Raw genomic sequence first — 20,513 nt, 5'->3', positions numbered from 1 at the left:
ATTTATATTTATATATAAATAATAAATAATAATTAAAAAGATTAAAGAATTAAAAGATTAAATAATTAAAAAAATAAATAATTAAAAGATTAAATAATATAAGTATATAATATATAGCTCTTAATAATATATAAATATAAAGTTTTTATTAAAATTTAATATAATAAATTATTAATATTATAATATTTAAATATAATTTTAAAAAAAGCTTTTATATTATTTAATAAGTAATTTATTAAAAATTAAGTTTTATTAAAATAATTAATTTTAATATATATATAATTATAAAGAATATATTATATGTTATATATTATATATTATATACTTTTTATATTTTAATAATTTTAAATTTAAGAAGAATTATTATAAAATATTAATAATTCTTTTTTTAAAAAAGAAAAAGAATTTTACTTTTTAAGCTATATTTATAAAAAAGTTAATTTTAATATATTTATTTAAAATTAACTTAATAAATAACTTAATGTAAGTAGTAATTAATAATACTTATATTTTTAAGGCTTTAAGTTTAACTTATTAATAAATAAATTTAAAAAAAAAGAATTTTAAAATATTACTTAAACTTAAGATTATTAAGTATATTAATTTTAATTTAATTAAAAATAACTTAGTTATTTAAAAATATAAGATTAATATAAATAATATAATTATTATTAAATATATTATAAATAATATAATTAATATAATTAATAAGAAATATATAAGTATAATTTTAATTTATTAATAATATAATTTTAATAAAAAATAAAAGGCTATCTTTAAAAAGCTTGCTAAGATAAATAGCAATAATATTTATATTTATATTAATATTTACGGTATAAATTTAAATAATAAGTTAAATTTAATATTAAAGGATTTAAATTACTTAATTAAAGTTTTAATTCTATTTTATGAAATTAAGGTTAATAAGAAGTGTAATGATTGCAAGAAGTATAAGCTGGAAAATGCTTTCTTTAAGGGATGCTTTATAATTTTTAGCATAAAGGAGTTAGGCTGCTTAAGATGCTATGCGGCTCTTAATAACTATAGTAAGAATTAAGATAATGCTAAAATAAATTTATTAATATAAATTAAAAATTAATATTAATAATTTAATAATAATTCTTTTTTTAATATTTAAATATAAAATGAGGTTAGTTAATATTTAAATATAAAATAAGGTTAGTTAATATTTAAATATTATATTTAGATGTTAAGTAAGGTATAGGGATTAAGGTTACTTGACCACGTCCTACATTAAGACAACAATTACGTCTCCATCCCTCGCATGAAGCGGAAATTGCCAACTCCAGAACCTAACTTTAGTTATTGGCTCGTCATCATCACTACCAGTTCCGATTTGGTTAAGCGCCGTTTGCTGTTCACCAGGCTCGTTTCGTTCGCCACCAGTTTCTGTGTCGTCCAAATTTGCTCCATCTCCGGCTGCAGGCTGCTCATCAGGGTGGCCTTGACACAAGGCCCTGACTGGCTTCTCAAATTTATCATCACATGTTTCAAATTCTTTGCCAAGAGGGCACGGGAGTGCCACCCAAGCCCGTGAGGGGTGCGCCTCGGAGTCGGCAACAAGGTGGCCCAATGCCTTCCCACGCATCACAAGCGTGTCAGGCTCCGTCACATCCTGGTCGGCCCACCGCCGGGATTTTCGCGCAGATATTCGGGATTTCTGCGAGCTGCCGCCTTCCAAGAGGTAATGGAACAAATGAACCCGGTTGAACTCAAGTAATCTGAGCCAGCTAGGGGCCGGTGAGTGAGCTGAGCACATGGAGAAAAGAATGGACTTTGTTTCCTGGTCCTCCGGTCCATAGTCTTTATTGGACACGGAGAGCGAGGACAACCGCTCAATAGCCACGTAAAAGTGTCTCATCTCGTCATGCGTATCTTCAACGCACGTAGCACTGCGGCCCGGAGACCGACAGAGTAGTCCACCGGGAGCTGTTGCGGAGAACTGGCTATTCTTTTATTATGTGTCAGGCCCCACGAAGCGCTTGAGATGGCGTCCGCCATCGCTGTAAGCGAGAACACCCGGTCGACGGCAATCGAAACATCGAAGCCCCGGGCCATAGTCCCCACGAGAAACACGAGCAGGAGCTCCGTCTGTGTACGCCGTGATTTGATGCGGCCAGCAGGGTCGTTTACGAGCAGCCGCAGTTCGTGAAGGACTTCGGTAAAGGGCAATGAGTATCTGAAGGAGGCTGGCCCGTCGTCCCATATGTGAGAGCCAAACATTTCGGAAACGGAAGCATAACGAGGTCGCTCCCTAAGGCGCTCCAAGACGCTCGGGTCCTCCTTACCTGCCAGAAGGACAGAACGGGTGTTCCAAAGCATTCTTCCAACGTCCGGGATCACATGGAAGAACGCGTCGTACGATGTAACCGACCGACCACATTGGAACTTGACATTGGCTGCGGCCGCAATCTCCTGGATAATCCAGGTCCGTCTTATCCAAGCGCGTCCCAAGATGTCAGCAATCCCATCCAAGGCCATAGATACGAGCCCCAAGGTGTCGGCGCCGGCCCTTTCGTCGTCCAATGGTTCGTTGTCTCGAAGGTCGTTGAGGAATTCGTCCACGTATATGTTTGTATGAATATCATAATATGCCTTCTGCATTAAAACGTTTCTCACTCCTTGAGAAAATGCGCGTCCTATCGTCCTGCCAAATCATGTCGTAAACGTTGAGGATGTCGGCACCCAACCAGGTGCCCGGGCCAGCAGGGCCGAGCCACACAAGGACGGTGCTTGCTTTCCGATAGATGTGGAACATGTTGCGGACTTGGCGTGCTTTTTCAGCCTCGTCGTACTGGTTTATACATAAAGCATCGATCCAGCTACTATTGTCAGAAGTCCACTGGTGACTGGGCAGGCAAAGTCGTGGGTGCTATCTGGTGCGTGCAAATAGAGAGCACGGTTCACAGGGGAAGGCAGCTGTTTACTTACAGCCAACGATGGCCATGAGAGCTCCGCAGGTGCACGAGAGCCGCATGCAGGTTGGCCGTGACGCTGAAGTCGAGGCCGTTGCACCGGATGGCATGGCTGAAGACGGGCGAGTCCGACGTGTACGAGAGTGCCTCGTAGAGAATCACGTCGCCCGAATCCACGAGGCCCAAGCCCTCCAGGTGCGGTATGGCGGCGGTTTCCAGGTGCACCTCAACTATGTCTTCTTGATCGTGCTCGTCATTGACAGGTTCCAAGCGGAGAGCCCGGGTTTCCCATGGCCTGAGGGGCTTGCTGTAGATGATGGAGGCTGTAAGACGCCTTTGTGATTCAGAGAGGCTTGGTACAGACATACTTGTTTCTGTCAGGGTTAAGCAATACTTGGTCTGTAGTAACTGAGAGCGGATAATTAAGTGCGAAGAGCTTGATGAACTATTGCAATGTCTTCTTACCCGCTCCTCAGCTTCAAACTTTTCCACGTTAGGCGCCACGTCACGAATTTGAGAGTGGATTGGCTCTGTGTGAGGCGAGCTCCACAAGTCATACCAACCTCCGAAAGAATAGCTTGCCATGAGTTGGACGGACAGTCTACAATGTTCTATTTAACATAATTTATCAACCCTAGACACTTGTTGTTATAAAATCAATAGCACAGTGTTCCAAAATGGCTATTCAAGGATTGCAGGTAATTTTACGGTGGTTCCCTCAGGCCGTGGGAGGAAGTCCTAGTTCAAGCAGACTACGGGACTCTGTTGTAGCCCAAGGCATCATCATTGACTTCGGTATCCCCGATGGCAGCGGAAATCCTCAGTTGACCAAATGCCGCCGAGAATTACAATCCACACCAGAGCTATTCAACTTGTCACTTCTATAAGCACCAGGCAGAGGACGCATTGGTCAAACGTGAGTATTAAGCAGCAATAACAAGAAATGCGCGTGTACAAAACTTCTGAAGAAGACCCCAAAACAGCGACTCATTTCGTCAGACACCTCCTGCAGGAGCCTCCCATCCGTACATCAACATCGCTTGAAGCATACTATCCATTGCTCGCTAACTTTGGGGCTCAACCAAAGGAGGGGGAGAGGCCTTGGCAGTCGGCTGGTCGGCTGGACAAAAAGGGACTCCCTAGGAGATCTTTGAACTCTCTGAGGGGTCTGATTATCTATCACGTAGGCAGATTTTCAAACGCTTCTGCCCGGTAGAGCCACTGAAACCACTTATAGAAATGACCACTAGTCAAAGATCGTCAGCAACTAGGCCTGGCCGGTGGCCAGACACACAGGACACAGTACGGAGGCATGACGTCACATCAGAGCACTATTCGTTCATAAATAGATCGATCGAAGATGATAGTTTATCGTGTTTGGTATTTTGTACATGGTAAATGTTTCTGAAGCTCAAACGGTAAGACACGGTGTGGGCGCCGAGGGGTGGGTGTAGCAGTGTATCCGTGATAGGTCCGGGCTTTCCTGTGCAAGATGGTTATTGACAGCAAGACATCAGAATCTGGAAACCAGATACTGTGACCGCAAGAGGGAAAACCTGTCTCTTATGGTGCACTTGGCAGTCGGAAGCATTCTAGATAGCTGTCACGTGAATGAATATGTTCCAATCCCATCAGCAAGGTCTTCAGTCAAGCTGATCTTGCTGACCTCAATATCGAAAGCTGTGTCCTTTTCTTTCCATTTTTTTCTTTCAATGTAACGATCCCAAAATTATGTGTGATGAATTTGCGTCCGAGGTCCAGAAGCCGCGGATATCTTCCCGTCGACTCCGACCGCGGATCTTCGATACTCGAAAGGTCCATGCTGTGTCCGACGCGAAACTTTATTGACCTCACAGCACTAGGGCCACCCGGACAGGTCCTGGAGAACAAATTCCTAGCTCGACTGCCTTACTTGTGCAAAATAAGACGTTCGAAAACGGCGAGAAGCATGTGAATAAAAGAGCCTCACTCGAGGTAATGTCCAAGGCGAATTCCTTGCATCGATCTGATAGACCGACGCTGGAATTATCGATACCAGGTCTTGAACGTCACGCTTTTGTAAGCCTGGAGGATGTTTCGAGCACCCGTATTGGATCAGAGTAAATATTCTTCCGCCTGATACACAGTACCACGGCAACCAAGTATCAGGGTGGCATCGGCAGGATCGAGGTCGCAATTGGGACGGGACTAGAAACCTGAATGGCTTGTAAGTGGCGTGGTCAACAAGTTGCCTATGAATCATGATGAGTCGTGCTGTGCATTGAGGGACCCAACTCTCCAGCTTGTGTCGACGAGCAAGCATGCCCTCCATCCATACTGAAAAGCAAAGAAAGGTCGAACCTTGCTAGGGGAGGCGATAAATGTCGTTGTGCGCAATGACTCGAGCGGTTGAGAGCCGTCATGGGTCCCTTTAGAAGTGGTGCCTGGCACAAACATGAGTTGGCACGCTGGAACATAGCAAAGAAGTAGATGGCCAGGGCACCGAGCCGGTAGCAATCTGATGCTCTGAGAGCAAGTGTAAGCCATGCTAGCCCATTCCTTCGGTATAATGTGGTGGACTTCCCGTGATGTCCTTCATAACGGCCTGATGTTGCGAGGGCAAGTGGAGAATAAAGGAGGTTGTGTTCTACTGGAAACTTCACAAGCCACTGAGGGACGCACATCCGGGAAGTGCGCGAGGGGCGAGTGGATTTGCTGGGCGGGGGATTTTGTTCCAGTGGAGACGAAGGTATGCTGCTTGAGCGCAAGCATTTCCCCCTTGCTGTTGGTTGATACTATTATGGCTATGACGAGGAGGCAGACAGACCTGGTGGTACATGCGACTTCCAATCACGCACCCTGTTGTACTAGTGAGCTAGCCCATATTTCCGGTGAGTGAGAACGGCTCGATGCCATCGGCGGCTCGTCATTGCAGTCTCCCCAACACCATTTGGACCCTTGATGTCGCTGCTACCGGGGACGGTCGGGACACTCGGGAAGGAACAAAAATGTCAGGGGTTTCGACAGTCTACCCGACGGGGTACGACATGAAGCACGCATCGATGCAGAGCCATTACCCACCTCGTCATCGCCGTCAGATGTCGATATGAGCTTACCCCCAAGACGCCAGAGTGACGTCTTGCTTGCAGAAAGTCTCATCTGGCTGTGCAGATACGAAAATAAGCGCAGAAAGCATGTCAACACGTTTGGTAGATTCATTCGGGAGGTTTGCGAACATGTCGAAATGGCGTCATGCTGGCTTCTTCCGTCAGCCTCCGTTGTTAAACAGAATCCCAAAGCAAGCAGCGAAGTCAAGGGGTTGACCGCCTGTGCGAATTACATCAGTCTCGATAGATGACGTCCGCACAAAGATTCCCTCCACATGTTAGACGACGAAGGCAAGTGATACAAATTATCGACAGTCTTGAAGCACGGCCTTGACGACATATCCATCAAAGGGCTGTCGACGGGACATTCTAGGACTGATAGAATAAAGAATCCATGTAGACCCGCGGCGAAATCGGTCACTCGGCGAAGGGTTTCATCGCGGAGGCGGATCACAGGCCGGAAGGCCAGATACGACGCCAAGACTGTGGAAACTCGTCTCAGTGGCGAATTATATCAGTGATAGACTGGGCTTTACTGGTTTCTATTGAGATGCCCATGTGTCGACAACGCTTTGCTTGTGTCTCAGACAGGTGCCCCGGCAACGAAATCATCACATGGCGTCTGCCTACTCCGCGTGGGGGAGTTTCAGGTCAGATATCCCAACGCGGGCCGTGTGTGTGTTGTGGAAAACCACTGGCCAGGCTGCGATCTTGGGATCGAAATTTCTTAGTCGAAATCGGAGCAAGGAGTGAACGTCATCACGTGTGCCGGCTGGAATGCTCCAGCCTTGCAGTAGGGAAGAGGTCAAAGGACGTTGCTAGGGCTGTAGGTGTCGAATGACGACGGTCGACGGGCAGCGAAGGACTGGGGACAGGGGGGGTGCAGTAGCGTGTGGATGAGGTTTGTCAACGGGCTGGGCCGTGAGTCATATCCGCTGGCTGGCTGTAGAAAGGATAGTCCTCCTGATAATGTGGTGCTGATTGACTTGTTGAGTAGAGCAGGTACATTTCCGTACTGGCGTATAATGGATGTGCTGTATGTATGTTCTGCGCAGGAGACTACTGGGCAGGGACCAGGCACGCCCAAGCCCGAGTCCATGTCATGGCACGAAGAAGCATGCCTGTCGGACTGTAAGGAAGCAGCCCTGGACCCTTTGCGCGTCTGTGGCGTGTCAGCCCGGATCCGAAAGGAGGAAGACGTCGTGCCAGAGCAGCAGAATTTGCTGCACGGTTCAGACAGTGGACGGTGTGAGTGTGTGGACGGTACATAGACATACGTCCCCTCGGCCGTGTTGACGGGCAGGATGATCTCACCTTACGCGCCAGCGCGCATCGAGGCCCAGCACCGTCTGCAGGTGCAGTGTGCAGATGCTTTGTGTGTGGCGAGCGACGTCAAAGGTGCGGATCTGGCGTTGTGGTGGGCTGGTAGATTAGAATTGTCGAAACGCGCGAGACGTCAACCCTGACGTCGAGTAGGCAGGCAGATCAGCAATAGGCACAAAACTGCATGGAGTCGAGTGGTACGGAGGATTGAGGCGGAAAAAAAAAGAGCTGGGGTCCCTGAAAGAAGGACCCTGAATGCAGCGGAGCAGGCACATGCTTCCGGGCCCCCCCTTGGCTCCTTGGGCCTAGACTGCCGTGGACCCCTGACAGCTTCCACCACACCTTGCCATGCCTCCAGTGCTAGCAGCATCCGGTGGTATTACTGGCCACCCCCCGGACGGCTGACCTAATACCCGTTTCCGTTTCCGTGCCGATGACGTAGCTGCCAGCTGCGACGGGGTGGCACGCCTTCCGTCACTTCTGACCTCACTCGTGCAAAGTCGGCTTCCTCCTGGTGGTGACCACCGCCCAGCAATGTCGGACCACTGTCGTCAATTCCCGCCTCCTCTTTCGCCTCAGCCGCCCAGCACCAGCACCCGTGCTGTACAGGCAACATGTGCCGAAGTACCTGCAGGGCTGTATCGCCCAGCTCGAGACAGGGAGAAAGGGCAGGCGGATAGTGCCAAGGGTCTCCCAGACCAACTCATCTGGTTCCTGACCGACTGGGTGCGCCAGCAGCAACGGTGATAGCTTCGCAGTTCCACAGTGCCTCGCGTCAACAGCCGAGTCACGGGTTGATGTGTGCTCCGAATTGCCATCAGGGGGGATAACACGCTCGGGGCATGGCCGCGCAAGGCCTCTCCATGCATGTGGGATCCAACACCTGCCAACTCGTGCCAACTTTGCTGTTGCGTCTGGTCATGGACAGACACCACCCCCAGTCCCCAGACATTGCCCACCCGGCTGCCCAGCTGCCCAGCTGCTCCTCTACACCACAGCTGACACATGCTGCACAGGCCGTGATCAGCCTTGCTACAGCCAGTGACCTTCTTGCCGTGGCCCACCCTCGCTCTGGGGAAACCCTGGAATACCTGCAGTCCATGTATCGAGTACGCCGGTCCAGCGCGCCAGGCCGTCCTCCGTCCCTCTCGCCAGCCAATGACATCATGTGGAAGCGAGACTTGGGGCGGAAAGGCTGTGTAGATCTCAAGGCATCCTACCCAGGCATCCTGGCGGGCCTGCCACGCAGTGGTCGTGCGCCAGGTCATTGTCTCGCACAGTCCAGGCCGTCCCAAACACACACCTGAGGACGCCTGGCTGCTGTACTCACAATACTCTTGGTGTTTCGTTTGCCATTTACGGGCTAACCTGCTCCGTCCGGCAAGTGCCTTTGATGCCCTCCTGATCTGCGCTGCGTCTGACGACATTCGTCCAGATATTCCTCTCGGACGGGCTGCGGCGAGCTGTGGCCAATCTGTGGCCAACGGGCTCTGATGTAGCCCATGACTTCAGTGCCGTCGCCGATCTGCAGGGTCTTCCACACCCACGCTCTCGCCGTCATGTACATCAGACCCTCCGTGATCCTAGCGTCGCCTGTGAGGTTCGGCAGGACCATGCAGGGCGCATCATCGTCCACCACTCCCGAGCCGCGCCTGGTCTGCGGCTACATCACCCAGCCCTGCAAGTGGCGACGATCGCTGTGGGCCCTCACTCGCACACATGCTAGGTTACGACATTCTGTGCAGCCATGCGTTAGACAGTCTGACCAAACATGGCACCCACAGATGTCGATCCCACTCCCAGAACGCTGCAGGAGGGGCTGGGGGCGTGGAGGTAGCAACGCTCACATCTCCAGTCTTTCTCCTCTGTTCCTAGTGGGCTAGTCTGATGAGGGTCTGGAGACGAAGAAGGGTCCTGGTCAAGGCAGCCCAAACGGCTGCCCGAGCCTTTCTTCGCCTTGCTTCTCGCCCAAATAAGCTTCCGCATGCCTAGTTTTATATAAACTGGATTCATCCCAGGGACTCCTTCTCTTCCCAAACTTTATCTCTACCTCCATCAGGATTCCTATTCAATATAACAAAGATTGCCCACCCAGCTTTTCCCCTACTCCTTTGCGCTCACTCCAGATCTCGAGCCTATCTACTGCCACGAAGCCAAGAAGCCAAACTTGTCTCGTCACCTCCTACACGTCACGCTTCTACACCATCACCTACATTTACAACAACGCATATGCCTCTCCTCAGAATGTCGTCCCAAGAAGACTCCTTTTCCGTCAACATGGCGAACTCCCCACCACCACCCACTGATATTGGGTCGTATTCCCGCACAATGCTCCAGCACACAAAGAGACAAATGGAGGCCTTCTCTGGCACATCCGACCGACGGAGCCGCAGCAACGGATCGCGGAACAGTGGCCAACGCAGCGCAGGCACACCATCAATGCCGAATGGTGTGCACCAAGCATCGAGTTCTCCCGACGACTATCACCACACATGATTTGTGCCAGCGAGGAAGTCGTCAGACTTCAGTTTTAAGACCAAATTTAAACGCCACGCCCAGCGAAAAAGCGCTGAGCGATGTGGAAAAAAGCGTTGGCAGGCAACACAACGCACATCCGGCAGGGAAATAGGCCACTCCGACATGGGAAAGCAAACGAATATCCCCTACACACCACACTGGCACAACTTATGTGCTGGAATTCCCCAGCTCGATCTTGTCCGTCCACAAGAAAACATGCAACGGCCATTTAAACCTGTACCATCATCATTACGAACACGGCCAGATCAGGCACATGTCAGCCTGAACGGCAGTGTAGTTATACACGCAGATTTGGGCGGCGACCCACGAGCATTACCAGGAGCGAAGAAGGGTCTGACGCCGCCGCGGGGGCGGATTTATTTGTATCAGCGCCTGCGATTCAGCGCGAAAACTTTGAACAGCGTTGAAAACCAATACCATATCAGTTTATACAGCATAACAATTGTTTTCCGAATGTGCTTTACTTTGTCGTTTGCCCATTTTCATGTGACACTACGATCGATCTGATATCCACTTCCAGTGAACTTGTCCAACCCACACACACTTTCCAAGCTGCAAGCTTGTAGGCTGTCAAGGCGACAGGCCCTCTGCCAACATTTGCCCGGTATCCAGTGCGTGCGAGTAGGCCCTATGGTCCAGTTTCCACGGTGCGTCATTGATCAATACAATGACCCCACCCCCATCACATTCCGTTCACTTTCTCAGCCGGGGTCACTGTCACGGCCGCAGTCCTTGCCAAGAAGCATGTCTAGCTCAGCATAGAGACCTGCTTTTCGAGATTGGTGGTGTGTACACCCAGCCGTGGGCTCGCCAGAAAACCCCCGTGATCCGCAGCCATGATTTCCATTTCGACCCGTTAGGCCCGTCCGCCCGGTTTTCCTGTCTGTCTGTGCCAGCGTGGGCGGCCACCCACTCTCCTGCCCCGTACTGGCAGCCCTGGATGAGCCTCCTCAGAGGCTAGATCCGGGAGTTATGGGGAAAACCCCCTCCCCAGGATGCCGTGGTTGGACGGTGGCCGCTTTGTTCGGTGAGTGCTCGCCCGGGTAAAGGAGCAGCAACCACCCGCACCACGCAGATTGACAACCTGCTGCCGAGGGCGGAAACGCCCGGCCGTGCAGGATGTAGGAAGTGCGTACAGTTCTCCCTCCAAAAACCTTGCCAGGCGGAGGGACCAGTGCGGCCGCCGGTCCTCAGACACTGCTACACCGGCCGCTCGAGCTTTCCCGTTATTTAATGCGGAGTATCACGTCGTAATGTGTCTCACGGTTAACCAAGTAATCAAAAAATTCCCCTTGCCCGGACCACATTTTGTGTCTGATTCTCGCATTTCGTGTCTACCTCCGGACACCGCGCGGCCGTCGCTCGTCAGCTTTTCTTGGAACATCGTGGCCATCACCAAGGAACTGTGTGCCCCTCCAGCCCTTCCCCCTCCCCCCAAACGGGGACTGGGAACTGGCGTGTAGGTGCCTGACTGGGCAGTAACACCCCTGAGCCCGAGGGAGGATATACCCGCCCCCCTCCACCGGAGGGAACGCCCTCGCCTTGATTGCACACTCTCGCCCCGGCGTAGCAGCACATATGGGGTGACAGTCGACTGTGCGTATGCACACTCTTGACTCGGGGGTCCTACTGTAGTGCCATGGCCGTCGCGCCCACGCCCCAAAGCCTGTTCTTGCTGGATCCACCCAATCTCCACGGGTGGGTTTGTTGTCGTGGGGATTGCCAGACGGTTTGACGGGTTAGCTGAGCCCAGCTGGCTGGCGCGCTGTGGGTGTGCTACGTGTTTATCACTCTTAATTTTGACCCCCCAGCACGCGTGGCGAATAGGCCTTGCTGATAGTAGCTGATCTGACGGACGGACTGAAAGGCGACCGGATACCGCATATCGACGGATACCACCGGGCCTGTTCCGTATGGAAAATCGACATTATTGAACCATTTTGGGTATCGTAGCTTTTGACTCCTAGACGCCGTAACAAACACATGCTTAATCACTGTCCGATCCATAATCAACTAGAACCGCCTTGGCCTTGGCTGCTGCCGGCGCCGGCGCCGTCTTCGCGGCAGGTATAGGAGGGGGCCCCATCTTGAGGCCCGGGATGAGGACCTGCTCCTTCTTCTTGGCCTGCCGCTTGAAGCTGAAGGAAGCCGAGGTATCCTCCTCGGACGCCTTCCTCTTGACTCCGTTCCCGTTGCCGTTGCTGCCCGAGTGGGAGTCCCCAGCGGCCGGGTCCTCCTCCTCCACCACCTCCCAGGTCTCCTGCTGCGCCTTGGCGGCCGCGATGGCCTTCCTGTAGGCCTCCTCGTCCTCCTCGTCCTCCCGGCGCCTCAGGTCGTCGTCCGGCCTGGCGAGGTTGGCGTCCCCGAGCATTCCGTCGTGGTTGGCGCGCTCCATCCTCGCGTTGCGCGTCCTTATCTCGTCCAGGGCGTCGGCGACGGCCATGTCCCGCTTGGCGTCGATGGTCTTGGCCTCGAGCTCCTCCATGGCGTTGCGCTCCTCCTCCTCCTGTTCGAGCCGGTCCAGGCGCTGCTCGTCCGTCTCGGCCTCATCTCCGACCTTGCGCCAGGGCTCCGTGTTCCGCTTGGCGCCCCGCTCGCACGTGTAGTCCTGGTTCTTGGGGTCGGTCTTGAAGGTGATCTCGGAGCTGCACCGCGTGCAGCGGATGTAAAAGCGGAAGATCTGGATGCCGAGGTACTTCTCGGACTCGGGCGTCTCCTTGCGCGCGTTGAACTTGCGGCCCTTGTAGATGTACTCGCCGCAGCTGGTGCACTTCATGCTGAAGGGGGCCATGAGACGGACGGTTTGGACCTTGGGGCCGACCTGCTTCGGGCCCTTCTTCTTGGTCAACTGCGCCGGGTCGAAGTCGGGAGGGTAGTATTTCGCTGTAGAACTTGTTAGTCGGCTCTGCTCATGACGAGGAACAAGTCGCAGAAGTCCAGGCTCCCGAGGCTCGCGAGGCGCCTGCCTAGGCGTAAAGGCGAGGATGCAAGTGAGGAATCAAGCTGTACTTACTGAGGACTTTGCGTTCAGACATCTTGGATCACGTAAACGAGTGGTATGTGAGGTTGATAGTTCATTCAAATCAGATCGTGGTGGAAAGAGCACAGGCTATCAGCATGTGGTGCTGATGCCAGCTCTGGCTAAATTTCCGAAATCTGAGAACCTTGTAAGGAAGTTGAATGGAATGACTAACCTAATTAGGTAGTTACTAATCCCAAATGATGGTTTAGGCAAGCTGTTGCCTTGTCAAGATTAGATAAGCCTTTCGGACGGGATACCAGTGAAAGCTCTTGAAAAATATGTCCTGAATTTGGTGACGAAAATCCACCTGGGGGGAGTGAAACTTTTCTGAAATGTAAATTCCACCACCCTTGGATCACTGGCTGGTGTGGTCGAGCAATCCGCCTCCTCGGGTATTAGGTAATCAGCCGTTTTCACTATCCTGCATCCTTCGAGCTTGCACTTCAAAAGGTACCGGCTTGACAGGTTTCTGAAAACTCGTCGGCGTCCTTTTTCGGCCTATTCTCATGCTATTCTCGTACATGAGTGTTCAATATTCATGCGCTCTACTCAGAATCCTTTTGGTCACCAGCAGGCAGTTGCTGAGATGGACATCTGCTGTGAATGCGCCTAGACAGAAGTACCCAGGCACCCTCCATGCCCCGGCAAAGCGGTGAGGACCCTGACCATTCTGCCGGACGACTCGCAACTTTTTCTTGGGCGCGAGCCGACGCGCTTCTGTCAGGCTCTCTTCTCCTTTCTTCTTCAACGTGCGACCACTCACTCATATAACCGCCAGCATAGCAATCTCTTCCTCTGTACTGGCAAATTCGAGCTGTGGTCTAGATCAAACAAGCTAGACTTGAAAATAGTGCCCTAAAACCGTCATTATGAGGGCCCCTATATGCGTGGCATCCCAGGATCTGATGACGACCTGACGGTACAGACATTCCATTCCTTTCCATTCCAATAAAAGTCGATACTAGAGTCTGCATGACCCGGTACTTTGTTACGTGCCGGGTTGTCACATGCAGGGCCAGGTGAAGCGTAAGTGCATCTTATCATGTTCATCCCTTTACACCTCCTGCTGTGATGCAATATCAATCATCTGGTAAGCTGAAAGCTCAGCCTGTGTGTCTGCGGCATCCGCTAGGAGTTGTGGCATGTCGTGGTTGAGCTGGAAGAAAAGAGATAATGGCATTTTATTTGTCTGAGCAGCGCTGTATGATTCAGCTTGATGAGCCCTGCTTCGTTTGCGGTAGCGACGCTGACTGTTGGCAGCACACCCCTCGGGCCGCTTCTGCTGCCAGCTGCGATGGAGCGAGCAATGGAGATCTGAAGACCACGGCCCGGATCGCCTTGCCGACTGTGGATGTAACTCTACTTTTGGCTCTATCAAACCTTGTATCGCGACGCCTGCGCACACGATAGAATTGTACACAGTAGCTAGCCGTGGACTCTCTTGGGGCGTATGCCAGTGGAATAGTCTACTTGGCCTGGTATCTGGCTGCCGGTCTCTACGCGACAGCGCCATAAGTAAAATGAAGGTCAGCGGGTCTGCCGATTTCGCCCAAGGATCAGTAACGTGCATCCTCTCAGAGAGAGATTATTTGCAAGCATCGCAGCTCGTCCTGCTCTAACGGCCGGCAAATCCTCGAGATAATGAGTATCCTGATACCAGAGTCTCATCCGGCGGCTCTATGATAATCCCCTGGGCCAGGTTTGACTTTGTCCAGGTGGAGGGGACCCCCCACTTGGTGACGGCGGGGCGGGAGCGCGATAGCCAACAATCAGATCTTTGCCAGAACAAGCCATTGAGACGTCACGCCTTCCCTCCTTTATTCAAAAATTTGTCGTGCTTGCTTGATAACTCCCCTCCACTCGCTCAATTGGCCCCTCGCTGTCGCATCGTACCTTGTGCTAGGTTGTCGCGCAGGCTAGAGAAACCGCACGTGGCTGTTTGACTGCCGACAACGGAGCGACCGACGCGTTCCCCCACGTACTGCTGTACTTGCGTCGACGTGAGACATCGTCGTTGTTCTTGTTGTCCAGTCTCTCTGCGCATTTCGCTCGCTGCAGCTGCCCGGGAACCACATCGCCGTCGTCATGGACAAGATCACCGACAAGATCGCGGCTCTGCCGCCCGATGCCAACTACTTCTCCCTCGAGTTCTTCCCTCCCAAGACCCAGATGGGCTTTGCCAACCTGCGATCCCGTCTGGAGCGCATGGCCCGGGCCCTGAAACCGACCTTCGTCAACGTCACATGGGGCGCTGGTGGCTCGACGGCGCAGAAGTCCATGGAGCTGGCCGAGATCTGCCAGCGCGAGCTGGGCCTGACAACCTGCCTGCATCTGACGTGTACCAACATGAGCCGGCGACTCATCGACAAGGCCTTGGAGGATGCGAAGGTATTGGGCATAAGAAACATACTGGCGTTAAGAGGTGATCCGCCACGCAAAGAGGAGTACCGGGATGAGAACGAAGATGACGACGAGGGGGATGACGAGTTCACGTGGGCGGTGGACTTGGTGCGCTATATACGGACGAACCACGGCGACCATTTCTGCATCGGTGTCGCTGCGTACCCCGAGGGCCACGCCGATGAGAGCCACCCTCTGGGCCAGAGTATGGAGCACGACTTACCGTCGCTGGTAGAGAAGGTCCAGGCCGGAGCAGATTTCATCATGACCCAACTCTTCTTCGACATCAAGGCGTACGACAAGTTTGAGAAGACGCTCCGTGAGCACCCAAGCGGCGCTTTCAAGGACACCACCATTATCCCGGGCCTCATGCCCATACAAAATTACCAGATGATCAAGAGGACGACGAAGCTGAGCCATGCCAGGATACCCGACGACCTGATGGCACGACTGGAAGACGTGAAGAAGGATGACGAGCAGGTGAAGCAGGTTGGTGTCGACATCCTGAGTGAGCTGGTCGAGCAGATCAGGGAGATAAAGAGCAGGACACCAGGACCAAAGGGATTCCACTTCTACACTCTCAATCTCGAAAAGGCCGTCTCTTTCATTCTGGAGCGGACGGACTTGATACCACCAGAGACACCTAGTGAGGAAGCGGTGATGGACGACTTGATACCCCTGGTGCCGAAGATCGAAGTCAACGGCTCGGGATCCAACCACTCCTCACAGCTACATCTCGCTGTCGGTCACTCCTCACGCCGCCAGTCCAACGTCTCATCCGAGCCGCGTAATCGGGTCATCATCTCCGCCGAGAACCGCAACCCCTCAAACCCAGAGTACGAGGCCACGCAGCTAGAAGCATCGCGACCCTTCGACCCAGTCCACAGCCGGGTTAACACCCTGGCCATTTCGGAAGGCGAAGGAATTATGGGACGCGAGGCAACCTGGGATGACTTCCCCAACGGGCGATGGGGTGATGCTCGCTCGCCGGCGTACGGCGAGATCGACGGATACGGCGTGAGCCTGCACATGTCCGTGACCCAGGCGCAGAGGTTGTGGGGGGCTCCCAAAGCGGTAGAGGATATCAACACGTTGTTCCTCCGCCACCTGAGGGGTGAGCTTTCGGCAATACCCTGGAGCGAGGAGGAATTCAACGCCGAAACCGGGACAATCAAGGATCGGCTCATCGAGCTGAATACCCGCGGCTGGTGGACGGTAGCATCGCAGCCTGCCGTCAACGGGCTGCGGTCTTCAGACCCGACGTTTGGGTGGGGCCCGGCAAACGGATTCGTCTTCCAGAAGGCGTTCGTCGAGTTCTTCTGCCCTGCTGACGACTGGAAGAGGCTGTACGAGAAGTTGTCAAGACCCGAGATGAAGGACAGCATATGGTTCTACGCGGCAAATGCTTCTGGTGACTTCTTGTCGTCCGACTTCAGCGGCGGGCTAGACCTCGAGATGAAGGAGGCGGGCACCAACGCGGTGACCTGGGGCGTCTTCCCCGGAAAGGAGATAATCACGCCCACGATCATTGAGGAGGTCAGCTTCCGGGCTTGGGCAGAGGAGGCATTCGGCATCTGGGGTGAGTGGGCGCAGGTCTATGGCAAGGGCTCGGAGAGCTCAAGATTCTTGGAGAAGATGAAGAACGGCCTGTGGCTGGTGAACATCATCCACCACGAGTACATCGAAAAGGATGCGCTGTGGGATCTCTTGGCGAGTTCATAAACTGTCACCGAGACTGCACAACAATTGGGGGAATTAGCAGTATCGCCTCAATTGAGGCCCCTCAATACAAAGCGATGCCAAACGATTTCCTCATTAGGACTCGACATCGGTCGAAATGTGGTTCCAGTCCAAGCCCTCTATTTATTCGCTACCCCTGCCCAGCAATTGGGTGTATTTTCCAACGTCCCTTTCTATACCCACGTGGTCCCATTCACATCTTAATCCTGACCCAAGGAGGCTCTCGCTTATCTCTCCAGGAGACCGTCTCGTTTACAGTGGAGCCCCATCTTTCTCTGACAGGCGGACGCACCCGATTAAACTTTTGGTTGATCATAAACAAGTGATTATGATCTTCGCGCCCAGGACAAACAAATTGAGGGAGCCCCGAGAAGCTATTCGGAGCAATAAACACCATCCGTTTTTTTCCTTTTTTTTTTTTTTTTTTTTTTACACGCGTATGTTCCCCCAGGATGCCCACAACCATTCCTCCTTCTGCAGGATGTCAGCTCCTCCTGAAACCCGCCGACGCTCAGGACCGACCCATTTAATTGGCAATCGCACGGTTTTAAATTGCAGCTCGGCTGATCGGCTCCCAGGGCTGTGGGATCCGACAGCGCCGCCGAGCCGCAGCGCTGGGTCCCGATTCTGACAGGCAGCCAATCGACGCCGGCAAATTCTCAACTTCCTCTCGTCTCCTTGGCCAGAACGAGGATGGCGTGGGTGCCGCTTATATCGGTTAGAGGGGGGGCCACGCGACGTGAGCCCTGGGGTGACTTCGTCTTGGTCTTTGGGCCCGTGGGGTGATTTCATGTTCCCATGGCCCTCGTGGGTCCGCCTCTTGAAAGGGCCTCTTCTTCCACCAACCGCCCTCTCCCATAGGTGTCGCTGATCTGCCTTGCTCCTTTCTTTTGATTTCGATAAAAAGCTGTGCTTTAATTTCCAATTAACTGAAGGCGGTGTTGATCACTGTCTTATACTTTCGCTTCTCGGCCGGGAAAACAATACCTTCACTCACGATACCCTCTTAGTTCATAGCCGCATCGATCGATCGAGCAGAGCTGCAGCCCTCACCAGCATTGTACGGACCAGCAAAACAACTCTGGCCATTGCCCTTTTCGTCCACGACCAATCAGCTCGAATATACGTCTCCCCCAAACTACCCAGTCGAGCTCCCTCCAAACCACAGACATGGTGTCCGGCGCGATAGAAGCAGCACCAGGCTCGGCCACGACCGACTGGGTGACCTTCGACGGCACCGGGGTGCCTGCGAAGTTCATGTTCCACGTCGTCTTCTTCCCGGTGCTAATGTTTGCATTCCTGACCGTGCCTGGAATCATCTGCTGGTTCGCCCTGGGATGCGGGCGCCGGGGCAGGATCGCTCAGTATCAGCCGCCGTATCCTGCAAGGTTTGGTGAGTTGTCTTCCATCCATATCAGTCTTCCACACTCTCTCCGTGTGCCATTATTCAGAGAGGCTGTGGGAAGGGGCTTAATGATCTGAATGATCGCTAATGTATTGGCCATGATAGAAACCAAGGATATGCATCATGGACCGGTGCACAATGGACAGGTGGCGGATGTGTAGAACGTATTGATTTGCATTTGCTGGAGTTTGGTGTCTTTTTGTTTTCAGGGCCATCTGTCTTGAGTGGTGGTTGATTTGCATCTCAGCGTTGTGTTGTTGGTTGTCAGCGACCTACTTAGGACTGACTGGATCGCCGTGATCTTGAGGCACGGCACTACATTCATGCAGAATGAAAGAAATAACACAATGTCTCCGAGGCACCAACAAAACGCGTGAAGTTCGAAACGGATAGATGAGACTATGTTGCCGACGGTAACTTCATCTCGTCACCTCCCACTCCCTGCTGACCAGAATCCCTGGCGTGTGTCCGCTGTCCACCTTGGCCTCGACTTCACGGTCATCTCTTCTCTCATCGCTGCTGCCGTTCCCAACCGAGACGGCCGAGACTTCGGCCTGATGCTTGAAGCCTAGGGGACGAAGGCGCAGTTGTTCGCCGCCAGCATCGTCACCAAGAGGCTCAAACTGCTCCCTCCTAGGAACCCTGGACCCAAGGTTGTCCCCAGCTCTGTACTTGCAACGGCCGACCAGTGGCCGGAAGAGAGGAATGCAAGCCAGAGTTACGGCCATGCTGGGCTCGAGGCCACCGAAGATACTGGCCAGTGTGAAGCTGTATGGCAGGTCGGTGAAATCCATTTGCGTGAGGCAGACCAAGCGTATGACACTGGTGACGCATGTGCTGGACAAATTTGGGACAAGTCAGTCTCAGATAGCAGACAAGACACACTTTCAGCAATGCTTCGACGGGGTGGACATACAGCAAGCCCAGACTGAACACGGCAACTAATGCCAGCTTTTTACATATGCTCATGCGCAACTTATACAGCGCAGGTAATGGCAGAACGATGATAGCCAAATTCGTTGCCAAATTGATCGTTCCAATGATAACAAATAACCGGACTTGATCTCCACAATGTCCACCGGAAACCGTCTCCCAGTGCTCCGAAAAAGGCTGGCATGTCAGGAACGCTGTGAGGATCGTCCCAGCGGCCCACACCACATGAATTGCGATGGTGACCCTTGCGGCAACAACGAGATAGTGCTCTGTCTTGAACAGCTGGGAGTACAGAAGCAGTATGGAAGTCTTGGAGAAACCGAGACTCAACGTCCATAGGAACTGTAGCGGGATGACGAGCTTCAGCAACGTCACGACCGGGGTGCTGCCAAACTGTGCCACGATCTCAGAGGCATGTCCGTATGCCAGGCCACAGTGGACAACGGCCGCAATGCTGATTGCTTCGAGGGCTATCGTCAGGACTGCAGCAACGATAGCACAGTAATCGCTCAAGTTCAGGGCCCGAGCCGAAATGCGGCGGGCGATGACACGGAGAAGGACGGCGGCTGTGGGTACGACGCTGAAAATAATGGCCGCGGAGAGGACGGCTCTTTGCCGGTAGTTAACGATTGGGAAGGTCGTCATTTCGTCATGTCTTGTACATGTGTGTGTGTTGGCAGGAGCGACGATATCCCCCGGGAATAAATATTTGTGCTGGGCGAAATGGCTTATAAGACAAGGCCCCTTCTGGTCGAAGCCAACCCGACCAATAATCCAGTAATTATCGCCATCACACGTTGATTAATTACCAGTCATTCAACGCGACAAGAATTCGACGCCACGGCCACGGCACACGAAAACCTGTAATGATCTCCGGTAGTTAGGCAAACCACATGTTCGGTTGCCATCTCCGGGCACGTCAAGTGCCGGGGTAGACTTCCAAACCGGGGTCCGGGGATACTCGGTTTTGTAAGTCTGGAGGCTGGATGGCGATCCACATTGCCGTACTGGGCCTGCCTGAGTGTCCATCTTTCTATGATGGGTCTAGGTCTGCGGAGCCTGTATGACAGAAATACGACAGGTGGACAGTGTGAACCGAGGCGTGCATTGTCACAGTGGGCCAAAAATCT

The 20,513-nt window shown here is 52.1% G+C and overlaps 5 protein-coding genes across 5 annotated transcripts; 2 read left to right on the top strand and 3 right to left on the bottom strand.

The window, feature by feature from the left end:
* Positions 1-1,878: 1,878 nt before the first annotated feature.
* INS49_014680 (uncharacterized protein) lies at positions 1,879-3,302 on the bottom strand (the record flags this gene model as incomplete). Its single annotated transcript, XM_043175370.1, has 3 exons — positions 1,879-2,619; positions 2,690-2,843; positions 2,953-3,302. The coding sequence occupies 3 exons, from the start codon at positions 3,300-3,302 to the stop codon at positions 1,879-1,881; spliced, it is 1,245 nt and encodes a 414-aa protein (XP_043020327.1).
* Positions 3,303-11,870: 8,568 nt separating this feature from the next.
* Positions 11,871-12,918, bottom strand: INS49_014679 (uncharacterized protein; the record flags this gene model as incomplete). The annotated part of the gene is made up of 2 exons (XM_043175369.1): positions 11,871-12,766; positions 12,897-12,918. The coding sequence occupies 2 exons, from the start codon at positions 12,916-12,918 to the stop codon at positions 11,871-11,873; spliced, it is 918 nt and encodes a 305-aa protein (XP_043020326.1).
* A 2,072-nt stretch (positions 12,919-14,990) lies between these two features.
* INS49_014678 (uncharacterized protein) lies at positions 14,991-17,027 on the top strand (the record flags this gene model as incomplete). Its single annotated transcript, XM_043175368.1, has 1 exon — positions 14,991-17,027. One exon carries the CDS (start codon positions 14,991-14,993, stop codon positions 17,025-17,027), a length of 2,037 nt encoding a protein of 678 aa, XP_043020325.1.
* Positions 17,028-18,215: 1,188 nt separating this feature from the next.
* On the top strand, positions 18,216-18,519 carry INS49_014677 (uncharacterized protein; the record flags this gene model as incomplete). Its single annotated transcript, XM_043175367.1, has 2 exons — positions 18,216-18,438; positions 18,512-18,519. The coding sequence occupies 2 exons, from the start codon at positions 18,216-18,218 to the stop codon at positions 18,517-18,519; spliced, it is 231 nt and encodes a 76-aa protein (XP_043020324.1).
* Positions 18,520-18,869: 350 nt separating this feature from the next.
* On the bottom strand, positions 18,870-20,028 carry INS49_014676 (uncharacterized protein; the record flags this gene model as incomplete). The annotated part of the gene is made up of 3 exons (XM_043175366.1): positions 18,870-19,287; positions 19,367-19,425; positions 19,606-20,028. The coding sequence occupies 3 exons, from the start codon at positions 20,026-20,028 to the stop codon at positions 18,870-18,872; spliced, it is 900 nt and encodes a 299-aa protein (XP_043020323.1).
* Positions 20,029-20,513: the final 485 nt, after the last annotated feature.

Source organism: Diaporthe citri (assembly GCF_014595645.1).
Source record: "Diaporthe citri strain NFHF-8-4 chromosome Unknown scaffold_8, whole genome shotgun sequence".
NCBI classification, from domain to species: domain Eukaryota; kingdom Fungi; phylum Ascomycota; class Sordariomycetes; order Diaporthales; family Diaporthaceae; genus Diaporthe; species Diaporthe citri.
This window is presented reverse-complemented; position numbering and strand designations above follow the sequence as displayed.